This window comes from Loa loa (genome assembly GCF_000183805.2).
Source record: "Loa loa unplaced genomic scaffold supercont3.498, whole genome shotgun sequence".
Taxonomy (NCBI): domain Eukaryota; kingdom Metazoa; phylum Nematoda; class Chromadorea; order Rhabditida; family Onchocercidae; genus Loa; species Loa loa.
In genome coordinates, this window is record NW_018108678.1 from 10,738 (window position 1) to 33,139 (window position 22,402).

General features: G+C 30.1%; 2 protein-coding genes across 2 annotated transcripts; both read left to right on the forward strand.

The window, feature by feature from the left end:
• Positions 1-5,874: 5,874 nt before the first annotated feature.
• LOAG_04887 (hypothetical protein) lies at positions 5,875-8,020 on the forward strand. Its single transcript, XM_003140424.2, has 3 exons — positions 5,875-5,995; positions 6,779-6,952; positions 7,729-8,020. Exons 1-3 carry the CDS (start codon positions 5,943-5,945, stop codon positions 7,823-7,825), a joined length of 324 nt encoding a protein of 107 aa, XP_003140472.1. The 5' UTR covers positions 5,875-5,942; the 3' UTR covers positions 7,826-8,020.
• A 3,783-nt stretch (positions 8,021-11,803) lies between these two features.
• LOAG_04888 (hypothetical protein) lies at positions 11,804-16,916 on the forward strand. Its single transcript, XM_020446707.1, has 11 exons — positions 11,804-12,024; positions 12,467-12,566; positions 12,897-13,168; positions 13,356-13,413; positions 13,682-13,808; positions 14,162-14,242; positions 14,888-15,091; positions 15,321-15,440; positions 15,775-15,887; positions 16,243-16,272; positions 16,495-16,916. The coding sequence occupies exons 1-11, from the start codon at positions 11,847-11,849 to the stop codon at positions 16,601-16,603; spliced, it is 1,392 nt and encodes a 463-aa protein (XP_020302985.1). The 5' UTR covers positions 11,804-11,846; the 3' UTR covers positions 16,604-16,916.
• The last annotated feature ends 5,486 nt before the right edge of the window (positions 16,917-22,402 follow it).

The following is a 22,402-nucleotide window of genomic DNA, read 5'->3' on the forward strand; positions in this document are numbered from 1 at the left end:
CATTTCTTTTCTTCTTTCTCTCTTCTCCATGTCATTTATCGATCCTTCAAATATTACCACCACATCATTTCTACACTTCACAACATTTCTCCTTCTCCTTCTCTCTTATCCATTCTAAGTCCTTCTTCCATTAACATAGATCATATAGTCTTCTTCTTTTTTTACTTTTTAATATTAAAAAGGATTTTACAGTATGATTGGATGATTTGGTAAAGAGCAATGTTATTCTGCAGCACCATTTGCATGTTCATTGCAAGTTATTCTGCAGCACCATTTGCATGTTCATTGCAAGTTATTCTGCAGCACCATTTGCATGTTCATTGCAAGTTATTATGTTTATTTGCAGAAAGGAAAAAATTTCTGCAATAAATGTTGCATTATTTCATTCTCGAGGAAATTTTTTCTGCCCGCGGAACCGCGAGAGAAGCTTGTCGCCCTCCTTAAATCAAAATCCTTAAATGTTAAAGTCCGTTGATCATTCATCACAAGTTTTATCATCTCATCATTAGATAATGATGTAATTAGGTCCTCTACATTTTCAATATTTAAATGATAGTATATATACTTGTAGAGATATAGCATTGGGCAAAACTGAGTTAAGTATATTAGGTTGACCCTCATGTGAGTTGAGCATATTAGGTTGACCCTCATGTGAGTTGAGTATATTAGGTTGACCTTCATGTGAGTTAAGTATATTAGGTTGACCCTCATGTGAGTTGAGTATATTAGGTTGACCCTCTTGAAAAAATTAACTGCCCATCCCTGGTTAAGAATGAATTAAAATTTTTTTTCCTTACTGAAACATTATGATATCATTAACGGCTAAATCACCATTAACAATCATTTAAATTAATCGCCATTAACAGTCATTTAAATTAACCATCATTAACAATCACTTAAATTAATCATCTTTGACAATCATTTAAATTAATCATCATTAACAATCATTTAAATCAATCATCTTTAACAATCATTTAAATTAATCATCATTAACAGTCATTTAAATTAATATGTCATTAATAGTCATTTAAATCAATATGTCATTAACGGTTATTTAAATTAGTCATCATTAATAATCATTTAAATTTTATAATGGTAACAGTTATCATTTTACTCATAAATTATTTCATTAGTATTATATCGATTATTATTGAGATGAAAGTTGATAAAAACCTTTTCTTTTATTTTTAAAAGTTCTCTTACTCTGATATCATCATTTTAAAAGAATTAAATGAATACACTTAACGAAATTTGTTTGTAATTCATCATCTTCATCCACCATTTGATATTATTCATTTCTTTAAATAACCATAAAATTCAAATTTGCTTATTTGTTAAATAACAATTATAGCATTACATTGTATCATCGAATAGACTTTAATTTACCTTTTAAAGTTAATAAAACTTTTTGCCATTTATCATCTAATATATATACCAATGATTATAATTTATCATGCTGTAACGCGTGTGTGTGTATATGTATGAGCATATCAAAGATAACGAAAATTTTAAACTTTTACCGATCAGAGTTTAAATTTTCGTTTCAAAAAGATTTAGATTTAATTTTCATAAGCTTTCAAAAAAATTAAACATTTTTTTTTTTGAAATCTCATCATTTTAAAATTTCCTCGTTAATTTTTTTTCTTTTTTTTGCATAAAGTAACAGCATTACGCAAAAAAGTACTCAATATATCATTAAGTTCAACAAAAATAAATTTATTCCAAAACGACACCCTTTTCTTTTTTTTGGCATCGCCATTTCTTAATTAAAAATTTCCCTTTTCTTTTCCCTCAATTTTCGGTTATTTCTTACTTGTGATAACAGTATTAGATAAAATTACTTTTGTCATGCTAGATAACAAATCCAATAAACTAATAAATAATCTACTTTTGTAGTTAAATTCATTCATATTTAAAATTTGAATTAAAAATGGGAAAAATAACTTCTGCTGTTAAAACATTTTGCTAATTAAGATGTTTAATAAATAATATTATTTTTATTTATTTAAATATTATCTTTTATTTAAATATTACCGTTATTTCATTTTTCTTGATCAGGAAATAAGCTACATCAAAAATCCAAAATCAAAAAACCAAAAACCAGAATTCCAAATCCCTACCCGTATAATCTGAATTTAAACTTGTTTTGTTCACTTTTGAAAATTGAATTTCGTCATTGTGGTTTCTTCTTTCAATTTTCAAAATTTGTTCTAATTAAAATAAATGAATTTAAACGATATTTTAAAAATCCACGGAACATAATATCCTTTCACTGATTGGTTCTTTAAAAATAAATTGAATGCTTTTCTAAGCTTCATAGCAAGAAACTTTTTGCCAATGAAAAGTTCAACTAAACGGCTTATTTATATTGAAAACAAAAAAAAGAAGAAAAAAGGATTAAAAAGGTTAAACTGAAAAATTAAAAAGTTTAAATGAGAAATTCCGAAACGAAATTAATAAAAAATCAATCAGATTTTAACATCTCTTTGTTTTTTCTTTTTACATATTCATTTTCGTGCATACAGCTATAAAATTCAAAGAAAAAAATTGTTCAATGCTTAAACTAAGAAAACTTTCCGATATATTTTAATAAAACATTTCACTTCTTCGTTTTATCATTTGAAAAATGAAACAATTTGTTGAGGAGAAAATATTGAACAAATTGAGAGAGTAAATGATTTTTGATACTTTGACTTTCATTTTTTGCTTTCTTTATCTTTTTTTTTCTTTTTTCTTTATCAATTATTTATCATAAATGATATCTCCAAAAAAAAATGCGATTTTTATACAAGAATGATTCACTCTTTTCTTTTTTCGCATTTTTCTTTTAAAATTTTTTTAAATTTAATTAGCACATTTATCTTTTATCATCTTTGATCACTGAAATATCACATTATTCTTCAGACATTCTTCCATTTATTATCATTTCTTTTTTCAATCAAATAAAAATGATTTAATAATTCTTATTAATTACTTCATTGCTTCATTTTATTGCTCCATGAAATTCCACAGAAGGAAAACTAAAGCAAAAAAAATGAGAACAAAAAAAAAGAAGAAAAGTAAATTGATTTTATTGATGAATACTTCACAAACATTCTAAAAAGCCATCTTCTTCGCCATCTCAATAACACCAATCATTCACTCTTAATTTCTTGAACTTTAAAAAAACTCATCTTCTCCTTCCCTCTCCTCTTCTCCTGTGTTTCCAATCATTGTTTATTCGCATATTTGCTTGCTTGTTTCTTTGTTTGTTTGTTTATTTGTTTATTCGCTTTTCTGTTTGTTGTTTGTTTGTTTTTTACCGATCCATATTCCTTAGCTTTATGATACGCTTTTTGTTTTCTCTTTTCTTTTTTCGATTAAATTGTCGAAATAATTAAAAAGAAAATTTCTTCTAAAGTTTAACTTTGTAGGAAATGATTTAATTAAATGCAACATTTTATGAGAGAGAATAGATAATTATACAATTTTTTTCATGTTCTAATAAATTATCACTATGTTTATTTAATAGACAATGACAAATTTTGGGGGAAAGGAGGGGAGAAAGAGAGAGAGAGAGAGACGGAGACGGAGAGAAGAAGGAAGGATTGATAAATAAAAATAGTCATATCATATGATGGAAAAATAATTTTAAAATAACAGTTTAAATATAAGAAAAGTGTTTGAAAAATGAAAAAAGATATGTATGAAAATTTTTTAATGCAAGAAGTGAAAAAAAAAACTGGAAGAAATAGTTCGATAATTTTAGAGATAGCATGAAGAGAAGAGAATTTATTGGAGAATATATGAACATGACGTTGAGAAAAAATACAACGAATGATGATTCATAGCGGTAGGTAAAATTGATGATAGAAGAGAGTGCTGGAATGAAGATGGAGCAAGAAGGTTAGACAAGAATGAAAAGATAATGTCAATGAAGGACAACAACGTGTTCCTTCTCTCAAATCAGCAAACCATTCAGAAAACGGACTCTTCATTCATTGCCTTTGCACTTTCTAATAAATATTGGATGTGTCTGTCTGTCTGCACTGCGTACCATACACGTGCGTAGGTGTTAGACGTTTGCGTGTTTAAGCTCGTTAATCAATAATACGTATATGTAAAATTAAGCGATCCATCCTGTAAGTAGCAGCTATTTAAAGTTTGAATGTGATACAGGAATCATTCAGTCTTTCTCTACTTTTTATCAGGAGTCATTCGGTCTTTCTCTAGTCGTTATCATGAACCATTTGTCTTTCCTCACTCGTTGACATGAATCATTTGGTCTTTCTTTGCTCGTTATCAGGAATCATTCGGTCCTACTTATTATCAAAAACTACTTCGTTGTTCTTTGCTCGTTATCATTAATCACTTAGTCTTTCTAGAATTCATAATAATCATAAGTAAATAAAATTTTCTGTTTATAAGCTGAAATTAGCTAGTTTTATTTCATTCTACCGCATTGATTTTATAAATCACATGAGTGAATAATAAGTAAGGATATATTTTAGTTAATTGTGGAAGACATTGATGTATTCATGGTATTGTTACTATTCAAATTTCGTTTAACTTTTTCATTGTCATGTTCTTCATTAATTAATAACGGAGAGAGAAAGAGAAAGATGATTCATCTTTTCAAATGAAGTTTTAAATGTCGAAAAAGACGACGATTGTTAGCATTAGTGTTGGGAAAGTTAACCTTGTATATCTTTATCTTAGCCAGTTTTCAAGACTTTTTTTTACTCTCAAGGAATATTAGTTCAAGAGATACTGTAGTCATATTTTTACTGAAGGTTGTGAACAATTACCGTCTGTGATCATCCGGTATCAAATAATCGAATGATCCTGGTTGATGAAAGATATTTTGAAGAGACAAGGAGAGAGAGAAAGAGAAAGGAAGAGGTGAACATTAGAAGATGAGACGGTGGTATCGAGTAATATGTAAGTCCATAAATAGGACGATGATATAGCAGTTAACCGCCTTATTATCTGATTATATCACATTCACATTTTCTAAGCTCATTATCTTTCACATAAAAGAACTACGAAACGAATAAAATAGTCATAGAAAAAAGTAGGAAAAAAGAAGAGAGAGACAAAGTAAAGAAGAAAGATTGGCGAGAATATTTGGTGTCATTTGTTTTCCTGGTACGATGACCTAAGCTGATCTTTACGTAATCGATTTACTTTTGCAGCTGTTTCAGCAATAGTATATTGTTGTTGTATCAATGGGGGAAAAGAAAGAAAGAAGAAAGAAGGAGAGGGAGAGAGAAAGGAGAGGAGAGAAGAGAATGATGGAATTCTCTTTTTTATTTCATTTCAAATCAATTAAAAGATTGCAAATTTTGAATAGAAAAAGGAAGAAATAATATTTTACTTTTTCCTTCCTTTTTAAAATAATAAAAAGAAAAAGAAAAGGAAGAAAACAAAAGAGATACGAATGATTTATCTGTAATTACATTTCCTTCCTCATTTTTTAATACGCATACATATGTATACGCGCAATTTCTTTTTCTCTCTTCCTTTCTCTCTCTCTCTCTCTCCCTGTTAAATTTTCTTAATTATGTTGCATAATTAAAATTTGCCATAAGTTTAACATCATTTGATGGCTGAGTGTCAAGCAAATATCGTCATCCACTATCCTTGATAAAAGTCACATGAGGTTAACAACGCTACTAACAATCACCAAACTACTTCATTATCTATCCATTGTTGATTTAATTTTTAACTGGTATATGGAATGTATTATTTCATCATATCTTTACCTATTGCACTTTATCTATTAACATAAGATCATCTGCACTAAAACTTTCAATTTATTCTTTAATCTTTATAGTTCATGAAATAATGTTATCAAATGAATAAATTAGCAAGGTTTTTTTGTTTATTTTTGCATTACAGGATTTCAAGTGGTGTTTTCGTAAGTCTACAAAAATTCAACAATCGATAAGGATTGATTAATTATGTCGCATCGTCGTACATCAATGGGTCAACTGAAGCATCGAATTTTTCGGAAGTTTGTTCAAATTTTTCAAAGTGTCACAAATTTATAGGAAATAACTAAAGATTGTTATCGAGAGAAAAGGATTTTCATAATGTATGATCTTTTCTTCTTCGATAAGATTGGTGAAGTTGGCAAGATAATTATCACTGAAGTAATCCTGGCTGAGTACATCATATTGCGTCTATTAAAAACGTAATTTATTCTATCGTTTGAATAGACACAGTAATATTTGGTGATTTCAAATTTAAATAAAATTGAGAGTTAAATGAGGTAATCCAGCTCTTTTAACAGTAATCCTTGTTAATGAAAGGCTTACTTCGATGAAATACGTCTTATTTTACACTTTGAAAATTTTATACATCTTATTCACATTTTAATGCTTTAATGGGCATATACTTTAATTTTTGGACAGTTTTGTAGTTATTGCATCTCAGCGACTAACAGCGAAACGACTGCATTAATTATTGTTAAATCATGCTTACTAATTGGTAAGGCTAAAAAAAAGTACCTCATGTAAGTCAGGTGAGCTGCCGATAATAATCACTTTTAGAACCGTTAGAAGTTAGAAATTTCAATGTTATATGCAGACCGACTTATTTATCCTTTAGTTTATATTTTTAAGGTCCGTAACATGTTAGCGTTATATGTGTTCAGTTAGTAGGAATACTGATTTAGATTTAAAGAAAAAAGAAGGTTTAAAAAGAAAAGTTTGGTTTAAAAGATAGGGAAGAAAAATGAAATAAATTTCAGAGAGACTAAATTAAAAGGATATTTTTTGCAACTTTTATTCTTCAGGAAGAGTGCGAGTTTTACGAAAATTGAACTTGATGACACTAAGAATAGTGAAGAAATAGATGATAATGATGCGAAAAGTACAGCATCAGGTTCGAAAACTTGGACGAACGCAATGGGACGTTCACTGCGGCGAAGACTGAGTGCTTTTCGGAAGGATACGAGTGATAATGAAAGGTACCATTGTAAATCACGGAAAAAATTTCCACAGTTCAAGCAGAGAAAATAATGTTTGCTGTTGTTGAAGGTCTAGGTGCATATGACAAAACAAGTGGCTGATGGTTGACATTCGTATTGTAAACCTCCCTTTGAAGGTTTTAATGTTTAACCTGATTCTGTCATGTAATTCTACTCATATAGATGAAATGTTACATAAGGCATCTTGGCAGATTTTATTTCTATTTCAAGAATCGATTACCATTTGTCTCAGCTTACACCACACATTTCTTTATTTTCAAACCTTTTGTTGAAATACCAGAACTCGTGCATATACTCTTTAAGATATTTTGTTGACTTTGTCCCTTTGTTTCTTTGTCTAAACTTTATAAATGAATTGCTTCAAGTGATAAATTGTAATAATGCTGTTTTTGAGGATAACTTTATCTTGCACTTTGCATGCAGTCAATTTCATTCTAGATTATAAAGATTCTATTCTGAACTTTATTTATTTATAAGTTTTTAATATTGCGGTAAAAACAGTCAAAAAAAGTGTTCTATCATGATCCTTTTTGTCATATGAATCGTTTTGTAAAATTAATGTCTCACTGTTCTCTACTGTGCAATTTGTGTTTCGAGTGATTTGTCAAGTCGTTTAATACTGAAAATGAATTGATCATAATTATTTTAATCTGTACACTGATTCGTTTTTATTTTTTGCTATTGCGATATTACAGAATTATGATTATTAGTAGCATATTTTATGCCAATTACTTAACTGTAGATTTCATTTTCAGTTCCGTTGTTTCGAAGTCAATACCGGAGCGGGTCAATGTTATCCAGCTTCGGAATTCTTCATCACACCGGAACACTCCTTCAAATATCGTGAGGTAATTGTTCTGTAATTTCACTATTTGTTTGTTTTTTATGTTAACATCAGCATCATTTCGACTGTCGCTTTCGAATGTGATATGTAACTACTGTTCAATGGTTATCTGGAAAATTCAATTAATAACGCTTAGTACTAGTTTTTATACCAGAAATAACAATCATTTGTTCTTTTTTTTCCACTAATGCTTATAATTTCCCATACTTTTTGTAATTCAAATATAAAATTTGTTTCGTTAATGTCTTTTAACCTCTTTTTTTCCCTTTCATCAAGCATTTATTCGATATTCTGTTGCATTATTGCATTATGTAATGTTGTATAAGCCTGAAAGTTTTAAATTCTTTCACTTTTATTGATTATTGAGAAAAAGAGATTAACAAATTAATTTAAGTAGAAATGTAAATAAGATTAACTTTGTATTTTTTTATGATTTTGTCATCTGCATATCAAGAAAAAAATTTTATAACTTTTATTCTCACATTATCCAAAATTTAATTTTTACATTTAGAAAAAATATGGAGAAACTTTAACTTTAGAAATTTTTTAAAATTTCTTCTGTAGTTGAAAAAAAAATGTTAGATGAAATGAGTTAGGGAATGCAATTTCTCCATATCCCATAAGCTTAGTTATAAAAGATTTATGGAAACTGGATTAAATGTTTATGAAATCGAAATAAAATATTCATAAGAACAGTGTGAACTTGGATGGTAGAGAGGGAGTAAAATAGTATAGAAGAAGGAGAGTGGTTTCATTCATATGATTCTCAAAAATTATGTTTTGATTACCTGATCATATATTTATTCCCTTAACTTAGGAATAAGTTCTTTTGGTTATTCAAAATAGATTTCTTAAAGAAGAAAGAGATATGAGAAGAGGGGAGATGATGAAAGGATCGAAATTATATTAATAGTTAATTTTCGAAAAATCTAGCCAAGTTACCGTTTCTTTTAGTTATCACTGTTCAACAGTATCACTGTTGAATTTATTACAGGCTAATATGGCATGTGAATGATATGATTCTTCCAAATATAAACATTATGAAATATATCAATATGTGAGAAAATAGAGCAAAAATCATTGATTGATTTGGATTAATTCCATCAACAGTATTATGATTAGTGCAGTGCTAAATGATGAATTTTTTGACCATAAAATCTAGGAAAAGCAGTATTTTCTAATTGTTGAAATATCTTTCGTATGATGCACAAAAAAAGAAAAAGGAAATGGAATAAAGTTTTTGAACACTTTCCGATTGATCTGTTGATGATAAGAGGGATATTTATCAACCATTATTTCTGTTGGAAATCTGATTGTAATCAGTTACGTTGAATAAGGTTCGAATAGGAGCAGGGAGGAAAAGGGTTCCTCATTTCACACTTGTTTTTTCCATGCATTTTGATGTGTAATGCTAGCACATTAGAAGATAACGATTGGTAGTGTTGAATTTGGAAATTGAATTAAATTGTTGTGTTGGATTGATAAGTTTTTTATGGTCATTTAATCTGTATTACTAACCCTGAAATGATCAATTATTCTGATTACTGCTATTCCTCAGTAATTGAACTTGGTAATGCTGGGAAATAGTTAGTAATTTCATGGAATCTTCAGTGAGGAATATATAATCTTATCTGGAATGACGCGATCATTTTTGTCGTAAAGATCAATTGAAATTTTTTGTTTGTATAATTCTGGGAATTCATCAAAGTTATTTTCTAATTAATTGATTCTAACTAATGCTTATGCTTCATTATAAGTATTTCGCAAAATTTGTTCCTTTTTAACGTTAATGCTGTTTATTGTTTTTTTTTTCCTTTTTTATTGAAAACATTTACTTGTTCATTTGGATAATATCCATTATGACTATATTAACTTTTCCTTTTCAAATGTTTTGAAATTAAAAATTAACATAAAAGGAAAGAAACATTGAAAAATTTCCATTTCAATCAAACAGATAATTTATTAAACAGATATTTTGAAGGTAGTTTGATGGAAATTGTAATTACCTGGTATATTCTAGAGTGTTTTACCTTAGTGGTTTTGCGTTGACGTCAAATTCAATTAATCGCGTTGTCAAAAATTTACCTAACCAAGCTTAAGGGCTTAAATTTGCATATAACGTTGTGACTGTGTACAAATTTGAAAAGAATTTTCAGGACATATCGATTGTATTTACTAAACAGTATGATTCAAAAAGACCTTCAAACTTTTTTTTTGCCCCATTCTACATCCATAATTACTTGACACTAACTGGTATAATAATAACTGATAAAAATTATTGTAACAGTCGTAGACAGTATGCTCTTCTATTCATGTTTTTTAACGTAATTTATCCGATGAAATTGTTGTTGGGTTAAATCTTAGCTAATTTATACACTTACAAGGATGTGTATTTGGTACTGCTTTGGTTATTATCAAGCAATTATTTCTGAATAACAATGTGAATAATACTCGTGATTTCAGTTACAATTAATTTTGTAGGGATGTTAATCAGCCGACTGAAGAAGGAATTAACATGAATCAAAAATTTTTGAGCCATTGATCATCTGATTTTTAAAATTTTCGGATGTATTTCATAAATCTACAGGTTGTTTTGAATTTACTTTTGATTGCATTTCGACAAATTAAGATTTCTACGTGAACAACATTTTGAGGATAACAGCTTATAAGTTTATTGAGAAGTTTTGCATATAAGCATATTGTACGGAGTCTTAAGTAAAAGTTTTGATTTCTTCATTCCATGCTCACTTTTCAGTTGCTTAAAGTAAATTTGCTTAACTGCAACATCATGGTTGCTACTTATGCTTGAAACTTCGTTATACCATATGTCGTCTTAATTTTCGTAAGTAGTTTGTTTACTTGGCTGTCTAGTTTGGAGTGCTTTATAGGTGTTTGTTTTTCACAAATTTGGGTCATAATATGGTGGTTTATACAAATTATGTTATCAGCAAGTATGATTGATGTATATGATTTTCATTATTTTAGAATTAGTTTTTACAATCGTCGTAAAACTATTCCGTCAAGTTTCAAAATTCAGATAATATTTTATCTTCCACAAATCTAACCCGTTCTTTGTTATGACAGTAAAATACTGTGTGCATTTTATTCACTACAAGGCAAGTTCCCAAACTCGAAACTAGATAACAAATACACAAGTAGCTATCTAAGGAAGGTGATGTGAACAACAAAGTTTCAAGTTTGCTAGCTAGTTTGTTGGATTATGTTAAATAAAATTTCAGAGTTTCTTTTTTTTTTACTGCAGCTGCTTTAATCTATGGTCGCTTATTAATTACTATCTTGCAAAACGAGAAATATCGATTTTCTGCTACACAATTTTATGAGTTTTGTCTTGTTACCTAAAACACTTTCGATTCGAAAACATGTTGTTTTATTTTTGGATTATTTGTGTATTATATATCTGTATCATTAGAATTAAAGTATATAAAGTTAATAAATTTTATACATTTACTGAAAATAATCGGGGATACAACAATGATATATTTGCTTATTATATAAACATTTTTATAAATATAAACAGTTAACTTCGATGGGGTCCAGTCGTTTATGTTTGTGATTATGATGCGTTAATAATATAACGAGTCTTTTATGATAAGAATATGATTACCTGAATCAAGGGGAAGACAAAAATATGGACCATAGGATGATAACCATAAGATGATCATTCTACTACTCTTTATAGTTTTATCGTTTTTGTTTGTTTATGATTTCTAGAAGGTACTAAATAGACATATTTAGTATATAAGATAGTGTTGTATTGTTTCAAAGTTTCTGTTTTTGTATTCACAATGGAAATTAGTTTTTTCAGTATCTTGTCTCTCACGCTATGATATTGTATAATTTAATGTTATCAGATGAAGAAGATTTTAACCTGATCTATAAACGGGAATTGAAATTTCGAATTTCATTTCCTGTCAACTGCCAAGAAAAAAATTTCAAATGTCTTAAGGTTTTTCGGTCAGATTGTTTTTTAGATTTAGTTCAACTTACCGTGATACTAACGTTTCAACGATGGTCGATAATTCACATAACAGTTCAAATGTGCAGACCAGTTCGAATTCAAGATTGAATTATGTACATTTGATGCAGTTTAATGCATGCTATGAAGCAATGCCAACAAGCTCAAAAATGGTTGTTTTCGATACCAAACTTCTGCTCAAGAAAGCATTTAATGGACTTATTTATCAAAGTAAGTTTTAAATTTAATACTGATACAAAAATTCTAGAAAGAACTATTTCGTATAGTTCAGCTTTTTGTTAAGATTTATTAAATGCAACCCTTACCAAAGTGTTTCTAAACAGCACATTGTCATATTGCTAGATTTATAAATGATGTTTCAAAGGAGAATGTTTTTGCCGGATCCCTTTAAATCTGGATGATTAATTTAGGAGGAGTCGAAATCTATTTAAATTGTTCCGTTTTTCTTTCATCTTTGTTTGTGGCAAATTTACTCTTCAGAGTTTAAGTGTTTTTCCTGAAATGTTCGAAATAAATGAATATTTTTGTTTTGAAGCTGAACAGTTGTGACGTATCATCAGTTTTTCTAATACCAAATAAATTAATGTGTATCTTATCATTATATTATTTATTTATAATTGATGAAGCAATATTACGAATGATTTGCACATAGATACACGGCATGTATTGCTATCGGATTCGGCGAAGAATAATGCAATCGTTGGCATATTATCCGTAACAGATTTTATCCGAGTCCTCTTGTTACTACACAAGTTAGTTTTTTTTTGATATTTGAAACTTTATTAAATCTCATATCAATCTTCAAAGTATTGCTACAGCTATCGGCCAGCAACGGTGATTTTCTAGCTGCATCTTACTGCTTTAGGATAATTCAGATTTGGTCACAGGAAAACTTACGAACATTTGCTATTGCTATATAAAACTGAAACGAGTAGTTTACTGTGTTTTGAGATTTAATCTCTCAGCGATTTAATCTCTCAATCTCTCGCCGAATACCAATAAATCACTACAAAAATGTAAAGTTCATTTCGAATGTACTTTTCCAGATGTTTGTTTTTGTTTTTTTGTTTTATTTTTTTCAGGATGAAAAACGAAAGGAAAGATAAGCAAAAAGGACCCGTATGCGACGATGATAAAAATTCGCTAACAATTAAAACAGGTGTAGATAGAAATACCAACTTAGAATTGAATGATAATGTAACGCAATCGGAAATGTCTGATGTGGAGAAGCAACAGATCAATACTGCGGATGATGAATGTCAGAATAAAAAGGAAGTAAAAGAAGAGGTGACGGACGCTGTAATAAATACACTGAACGAGGACATCGGAACTCTTACCATATCCGAATATCGAGGTTTTCATTTGGTTCTCAATTTTTTGTAATTGATTTTCAGATAAAAGCATAATTTGCATTCCTGGGGTAAAGAGCCATTTTCCAACATGTAAACAAGTAACATGAATATTTGACGATTTTGCAATTATTCTGTTTTTTGTATCTACTGGAAATTATATAATTCTGACTTTAACAGAATTTTCTTTAGATTTAGTTTGCCGTGAGGGAAAGTTAATGGATCTTGTATCAATAACTGCGGAAGAAAGGTATACCTATTTATCATTATTACGAAATAAAAGGTTTTGATTTGCGGTAAGCTTTTAAATTTGAAAAAAGGCAGGTAGTTTCTTAGGTTGCCGTTTCTTGAGGAGAGGGGAGTTCAAATGTGAGATATCTGTTTTGTAGAACCTTCTTAGGTAAGATTCTCCACCGAGTTGATTTCAAAAGCAGTTCTTTAATCCTCTACAATTCTTTGCAATTCGATATTTCTAGTACACGTTATACTTGGATTGCTTCATTATTTGTTAGTTTCAGTTTACTGAAAGCGGCTTTTTTACTCAGTAAACAGCGTATACACCGTTTGCCAGTGTTGGATCCGAACGATGGAAGTCCATTGTTCATTTTGACCCATAAACGGATTCTCAAATTTTTATGGCTTTTCGTAAGTTATTTGCTTATCATATCATATTGTTACTTTTTGTCGTCTTTATTTTTCTTGTTAAGACTTCGAGGTCCGGTACTGGATGGTGTCGAAAAGATTGAATTTAAGGCAGTTTTTAGTGATAAACTTGACATATCTGGATAAACTTTGTTTAGAAGAGTTGAATGAGCTGTACTTAAGGTGAATCCACTGAGATGAAAGTATTATGCATAACAATTAAATAGTTCACGTAATATCCATCTTATTTTATTTACAGAAAGCATGGAAGGGTATAACCTGTTAAAGTCATTGGTCACTTTCGTCTTAAATTATTGCTAGTCATTCTTTGCTGGTTTTATTTTCTTTGTTTCAAGGGTCAGTCACTTCATGTTCCCAGTTATCATAATAAAACCTGTAAAGAACTTGGTGTTGGCACATATGATGGCATACGTGTGGTAAGTATTTTAAATAGTTTCCAGTTTTCATGGAATAAGTGGAAGAAAATCTTTCTTTACCGTGAACATGATTAGTTGCTTTTTAGTTGACTAGTTAGTTTTTTAGGATTTTCTCTTTATTTGATAAGTTAAAATAAAGTGTTCATGGTGAAGAAAAGTTTTAATGGATAATAAACGTCCGAAAAAATCTTCCTCAAGAACTTTGTCAATGAAGAAATTTTATGAGCTACAATAAAATTGATGAAAAAGTTTGTAGGAAGTATTTTCTACATTTGAACACGAATGTTTTCTTATAACCTGCAGAAATTTCTTTTGATAGAAATCCTGCGGAATCTAAGGCAGAGGATACTTCGGGTCATCACATCATGTGAAAATAACATTTTCTGCGAATTGACTATCGTAGGGGACGGTGCCACAGTGTGGCGAAAGAACAAAAGTACGTTTGGTGAGCTAGATTGCGTAATTGGTGGTGTATCATCGGAAAAATCAGCAAAATTGGAAATTATCACTGAATTTACTAATATCTTGAAGAAAGAGTACAGGTTTTAGAGAAATGAAAGTAATCATGTTGGGGAAATGCATGAAGGGATATTAAATTCATAGCGATTGCTAATCTATAACGCAATAGCTTTTATCATATTTCAGGTCTATCCGGATACATCCTTAATTTTATGTCTTGATATATTGCTAAATAAGGGTGTCAGTGGCGTCCCGGTTGTGGAGCGTAAAACATTTCGAGTTGTGGATATGTATTCACGATTCGATGCGATTGGTGTGGCGTTGGAGGACAAAATTGATGAGCTTGATGTTACGGTACAGGAAGCTCTAGCTTTCCGGAATACTTTCAGGGTTCAGTTCATTTTTTTTTATATCTGATAATATATAGAGATATGATATAATAGCCTATGAATAACAATGGTTTTATTAGTTTATTTGAAAATTATTAAATTTTAGTCGTTCAGCCATAAGTTATGAACACTGAAAGGATTATCCCATCACAAAACGGCCTTTCCAGTAAATCTAAAGCCACTACCAATTCTCTGAGATTTTTATGGATTATTTATTTTTACTTTTGTAGCTTGAAAAAGATCGTGTCGTTTCGATATCAGTAGATGATTCATTGTGGACGGCGATTACAGTACTTGTTGAAAGGAATGTTCATCGACTTTGTGTTTTAAAGGACAATGGCGCTATTGAGGTAATTTTTGATTTTATATCTCGAACACTCTTCACTTTGCATTTAAGGTCCATATTTTTTTCATGGAAGTTTTAGAATAGTTCATTCTACCATTAAATTGGTCATCCAGAAAAAATTTGAAGTATGGTGATTCAAGTGCAGCAATACAAATTATTCTAAATTCACAGATCTGCTTGTCATGGGTAATAACACCGTCGTATCTCTTAGAGGATTGAAGGTTTCATTCAATTATTTTATTGTGTGGAAATGTAATATCCTTTTTGCCGAAAGTGTAATATCCTTTTTTGCAAATTCTCATTTCCTCAAACTAATTAATAACTGATCATCGTTACAGGGTTTGATCTCTTTATCCGATATAATGAATTTTTTGGTTGTTAACGTAGCCGAATTGCAAACGGAAAATCTCCATTATCATTCTCGTTTCAGTCAGCATTCACAGCACAGCTCGTAAGATTTTATATCCAGCTTTTAGAAGAATTATTTTATTGAACTATTTGTGACAACACAAAGATTCTGACAGAGAATATCAGAATCTTTGTGTTATCACAAATAGTGTTTATACTGTCTGACACAACGATACAAAAATATAGATACAAAGGTAGAAAGGCACGAAGATTCTTGGTGTTTATACCAGTTATTTGAGCTTGTTATCTTAGAATGAAAGATAAAAAGGTTTATCCATCTGCCTGCTAAAGGAGCAAAGTTAAGGTGCTACTAGAATTCTGAGGGAGTGAAGTAACTTTAAACCACCTTTATTAAAATGAAACAGTTATGGAATTTGAATTAAAAAGATCTTTTTCAGATTGGGCATACTCCCAGAAGGACTCGAATCGTTAGTTTTTTAAAAGTTTTGAAGAATTCGATGGGAAAAGAGCATTGAATTACGAAATAATAGAACAGAGTTCCTTGGAGTGCGCGATTGTTCCAAAAAATAGAACAGATAATGTTGAAACATGCAATAATCCTCCAGAAACAACATTATGCTAAATACATGACGGAAAATCTTTCTTTTGCTCGTGCTTGTAATTGACAGTAATGAGGAGTTATCTTTCAGGACAAATGATCTTTCGGAGAAAATGGATGGTGAAGCTGAAAATTCATCAGGAAGACAACATGGTGCTGGCGAACTTCATCAAAAGTTCCGCACAATTTCGATGAACTGACCGTTTGCCTCTTGCTTGTGTTGGTTGAAAAAGTGTTTAATTGAATTTTTTTCTGTAAATATTATGCCCTATTCGCTTCTATAACATAGTTTTAGTAATATTTGATCCGGGAACATGGGAACGTCGTCACCATTCATCGAGTAATGCTGACTGTTACGATCATTAAGCCAATTTCATAATTTAATGACTATTGTAGAGTCATCATTTCACTCTTTCTAACAACAATTGTCTTAATATGTTTGAAACTTCCTGGATACATATATTGCTAGCATTGATTAATCCCCACTATTTGATATAGGGACGAGATTGTATTTTCTAGTTGAATATTTTTGTTGAAATGGTATGCAATCTCATACTGAACTATTTTGTCTTTCACCTTTCACCTGAAACTATTTCATCATTCTGTTGTAGTGTAATATAAGAATAATAAGTTGTGATTTTAGAGCACATTTTTTATTGATATTTCCAGTTTTTTTTTCTTTTTGCTTCATATTTGCGGATCAGATTTTGTTATTTTTCAAAATTATAATTAATATTGCTAGTCAAATGTCTCCTTTTTTTTCATTTCATTTTTTTTTCTTCCTTCCATAGTATTTCATACTATTGCAATACGAGATTGCTTCTTTGCTTTGTATTAATAAAAAAAAAAAAAAAAACGGTTTGTTGTTTCCCGTTTTTTTTTGCTTTCGTGGCTCAAAGATTTCCAACGGTAACATACTATAAATATACACTCTTGCTCATATTGTGATATTTTTGAAATGCATTTGAGCGGGTATTCTTCATTTCCGGTGCATAGCCTCAAGAATACATGTGTTTGAATGGACAGTCGCAGATCTCTTGAACATATCGTGTCGTACTTTGCGAATATTCAAGCGGACAAATCTTATTTACCTTCCTAATGTGATAGCTATCCTATTTTTTGTCTTAACTTTAATCTTTAAATTTGTCATACACAAGGAGCAGAGAATCTTCTAAGAGGACTTTTCTAGACAGAAGATAAGCAGTGACAAGTAATAAATGTTATCATTGTGGTAAGTGTTTAGTATTATTGCTTAGTATGTATGCTATTTCATCTATAATTTTTTTTTCTTTTTTTTTTACATTTTGTATATTTATGTATGATCTTTTCTTTTTTTAGGCATATTTATGAGTAAATGTATAGCTTCCAGAATTAGATGTTCTTTTTGGGATTTTCTGAAATATATTTAAAATGTATCATATGAATCATTTCAATCCAGTCATATTCTCCATTCAAAGTTAGGTATTTTAGTTGGATTGCAACTACGTTTACTTTATCGCTTCAAGAAAAATAGTAAAGTGACATAACAAGTAAGCATTCGAAATCATCAACAGAAGAAGGATTTAAAAGGGTACAAGTATAATTTGGGTACCAATTCTTGATTATTTTCGTACCAGCGAAATCGAAAATTAAGTAGAAGTGGAACCTGTATTCTTCATTTATTCTGACGGGAAAAATCTTGAGAATTACACTTGAAGAATATACAGTATAATTTAAAATTATGAGGAATTTCGGACGTTCAAGTTAAATTCCGATTATTAATTCGTGGAAGGGATTTGAAAGCTTATGTCAAGTCAAAGTATTTCGAATTCTGGAAACTTTCATAGTTATTGGGATTCGGTTTTTCTAAGTTCCAATTCTTCAGCTTTATTTTCTGCTTGGCAGGAAGTGAAATTCATTTGCTCTTAACATTTCAGATATTGTCTGCTTTTTTATTCTAATATTATGAGGAATGTTCAGGTCTCATCCAAATACATTTTCTGCATATTACTGAAAGAACCTCCAATGAAGTTCTAATTTCAGCTGTTAATAAGTTGCGAATTACAAGTCTTGATAAGTTACAAATTGTAATAAGTTACAAGTAATGACCGACAACAGCAACAGATTACAAGCCATTGGATAATTTAAGATTCGATTATCCGGTTCGGTAGTATTAGATTTTAAAATACTTTCCAATTGTCCAAATAGTGAATTTCAAGTAAACTAACAGTTACGTGGATTATGTTTGGAACTTGGACTTGATGGGGACTGATTTTGTTTTCTAATGGTATTCATAAAAAGCACAGCTGTTGCAACTTACATTATTAGTTCGTCAAGTTAATTAATCTCAGCGGAATATATGAAAAGAATTGTTGAATTTACTGCTTCACCAGGTATTGGTATTTTCGAGAGAAGGGGAAAAGTTCTAGGAAATCTCGAGAGTTCTGATAAATACCCGCTGAGAATTTTGCAATTGTCAATCCGATTGAAAATGTGAGAAGTTTCACCAAAATTTAAATTCTTTCAGAAAATTTTGAACTAAAAAGTAGGTTTAAACCCATTAGCGAAGATCTCTGAGAAGATGAGTCTGGTACCAACAATCGCGATAATTCTAGATCCCAAAGTGTTACATCGTCATTATTGCCGTTAGAAAAAAATATAGTTGGATCTGCATCTTAGGACCTGGTCCATCCATTGGATGAGAACTGGGCTCCTAGGCTATTATTGCCAATTTCCCCTACGTTATCTTAATCAGTTCACACACAAAGATTTAATTTAAATTTAAGCATAACTTTCGAAATTTTTGAATTGGCGGTATCCTTCCATGCTAATCAAAAAGTGTAGAAGAAAGGGAAGAATGTCGCATACGAACTGTCAACTGTAAAACTTTTTAACAAGTAATGTGCAAATCAATGTTTCTGGTGATCTATGAATGTCGTATTTAAAATGTATGCAAAGAAAAGAACGAATAGAAAATGAACACAAATATTTGAATTTCGTACTTTTTTTTTTATGAATACAATAGCTTTTATAAGGAAAAAGAAAAAGCACGAGACGAATGATACTAACAATTAAAAGAAGATAATTTGATTAAAATATGATCAAGTACTTAACAAATTTAACATCTCCCCGATCAATTAAATACAAGCAGTAATATTTTCCTCGATCATCCTGAATCCTTGCCGTAATAAATATCCATTATGAATAAATATCCATTATGAATTTTTTATTCATCTATCCCTTAATACTTTCGTTTTCCTAATATTTTTATGGATGGAATATATTTCACAATTTTAACAATTTCTCAATCGATTGTTTGTGAAAGTAAAAATTTATAATAAATACAATGGAATGAATTAATTAGTCTTTGCTCTTTGTCTTTCCCTTTTTTTTCTTTTTGACCTGCAAACGTTAAAAAAACATAACTGAATGAGATGAGATGAAAATTTTCAAAACAGTTTGCATATTTTCAGTTATTATTAATTTCCAATTTAAAAGTGATAGGTGACATTGGTATGTATTTGTATGGTTGCATATTGTTCTGTTATGGATGAAAATGGCATTATTTCTTTAATTTTTGTTGACATAATTTTAAAATTTTTATATGTTCTTTTTTTTGAGTGGGAGAAAATTTCGATAAAAAAAAGTTTATTTTAAAACGTGGAAATTTCATTTTGCTTATTCACTCCTATATATAAAAGTTCTGACAATTTCAATTTTATTTTTAATTTCCAAACTGAAGAAGGTGGACGCTATCGGTATTATAGTAAATTCAACTTTTCGTACACTGTTGTCACGTTGTCACGCGTCGCGTCGTGTTATAACGTGTCACAATCAAGTTCTTTTATGTTTGTCACGTTGTTTGCTTCATCTAATTCCGCTTCATGCCAATTTCACTTTTCATTTTTTTATTGAGTATTGAAAAAACAAACTTCCTTGCACATTTGTATGTTGTCATTTTTACGGATATAATTCTGGACATTAAACTTAAGTTCATTCTACTCCGACTGATTTCATGAGAAAAAAACTGAATGGCTTAATAACTTGGAAATTAATATCCGTAATTTACCAAATACGAAAATAAGATAATTCTAAAAGACGAGAACACAAAGGAAGAGGAAAGAAACAATTAATTTAGGCCTTCTCGTAAATCCTGATCCAGTTTGCCGATGAAACCGGATTAGGATTTACAGAAAAGTTTGAATTCAATTTTGAATGGAGTGGCTTGACAGTTGACAAATTCGATATATCGTAATGTTTGGCGAAACATACACACACCATACATACATACATACATACATACATACATACATACATATAATACATACATACATACATACATACATACATACATACATACATACATACATATATACATACATACATACATACATACATACACACATACATACATACATATACATACATACATACATACATGCACACAAACACAGAGAGGTGACCATGGACTGGACATCCCGTGTTTCCCCAAAAATAAGGCATCCCCTGTAAATAAACCCTAGCACATTTTTTTTTTTGAGGAAAGAGGAAATAATATAAGATCCTATCTCATTTTCGGGTAAACACATACCTAAATACCTGACCTTGAACTATCCTATTCAGTATAAGGTCAAGTTGAGAAATAATCGATATAGGAAACCCCAGTATTCAATGTATTGTTGCAGTTACATTGCATCTTACAGTATGATCACTTCTCTTTTATTGAACTTATCTCTGATCTTTGATGTAATCCTTTCCTATTACTCAAATACGACTGCTCCATACAATCATCATTTGCTCAGTCTTGTACTTTCCCTTCTATGGGAAATCTCAGAACTCCAAAATCCAAATTCCCGAAGTTTGGGATCCTGAGATTCGCCATAAACTACACCCTCCAACGCTTGCTTCTAGTCGCCTTAATTTCCCTCCGAGCTTCACCCATTCACTCTACTTCTCAATACTATATATATTCTTAGTTTCATTATGTTTTATCATCTGTTTCACTTCCCAGCATATTTCGCTCTCTTATTCATATGCTATGTAATTTTGTCGGATTGTCTCATCCACCTTCCTTCCTTTTTCACTTCTCTTTCTTTGATTCTATTTCTAAATTCTCCCTCCAAGTTCTCCCCTACATTCATCTTCCGTCCTTTTTTTCTTTACCTCTTTCCTACTACAAATCTGTCGCATCGATCAATTTGTCTCATTCCGGATTGCACTTTAGGAATGTCTTGGGATCATAATATCATTGTTGTCATTTTGGATTAAGAATGGACGGAGGAAGTGGATGAAAGGATTGATAAGACTGATCCGGAATATATTTGCCGGTGTCCCATTTCGTTCTCCTAACGCTGAAGGACGTTTGGAACGGGATGATCGCATTACTTTATTTGCTATATCCTTCCCTCATTAGGAATGTCTTGGAATTATAGTGTTATCAGTTATTGATTCAATCAATTACTAACTTCAGCTAAGCGTATTCCTAATTGATCAATTTGTTTCTTTTTCAGGGATCGAAGATAAAAGACCAAAGGCAGGGATACAGTCAAATGAATGAATCTATTAGGAATAATTTTTAGCACCTATCATTAAGTGATCATAGTATTGGTGCAAGAATTAACAAGATACTTTTTAGAGATTATTGCGATAAATAGGCTTAGTTGCAAAAGATAATGTCTGGTCTTTGACCCGCTTGGGGTCAATGATCAAATATTGCACCATTTAGTTGTCTATTTTGAATTGGTAGAAAACCCGAAAAGATTTTGTTTGTAATATTTTTGATTACCACAAAAATGATACAGATTTTCTAGTTAAACTTGGATCATTTAATTTTTCACAATGACGTTTACTTGATTTCACTCTAAAATCTCTTTTGACATTGGTTTTGAAAATATTCAAATTTTAGTCGAAATGTTAATATCTGTCACATACAGAGATGCTAAATGATTGGTGAGCCTAGTAAGCAATAATAATAATAATAATAATAATAATAATAATAATAATAATAATAATAATAATAA

Bases quoted from the DNA above. Each gene is read 5' to 3' on its own strand.
- LOAG_04887 (XM_003140424.2), top strand. From the start codon at position 5,943: ATGTCGCATCGTCGTACATCAATGGGTCAACTGAAGCATCGAATTTTT. The intron at 5,996-6,778 runs GTTTGTTCAAAT...TTTATTCTTCAG, and splicing joins AAGCATCGAATTTTTCGGAA to GAAGAGTGCGAGTTTTACGA. The intron at 6,953-7,728 runs GTACCATTGTAA...TTTCATTTTCAG, and splicing joins GATACGAGTGATAATGAAAG to TTCCGTTGTTTCGAAGTCAA.
- LOAG_04888 (XM_020446707.1), top strand. From the start codon at position 11,847: ATGGTCGATAATTCACATAACAGTTCAAATGTGCAGACCAGTTCGAAT. The intron at 13,414-13,681 runs GTATACCTATTT...TGTTAGTTTCAG, and splicing joins TCAATAACTGCGGAAGAAAG to TTTACTGAAAGCGGCTTTTT. The intron at 15,092-15,320 runs GTTCAGTTCATT...TTACTTTTGTAG, and splicing joins CTTTCCGGAATACTTTCAGG to CTTGAAAAAGATCGTGTCGT.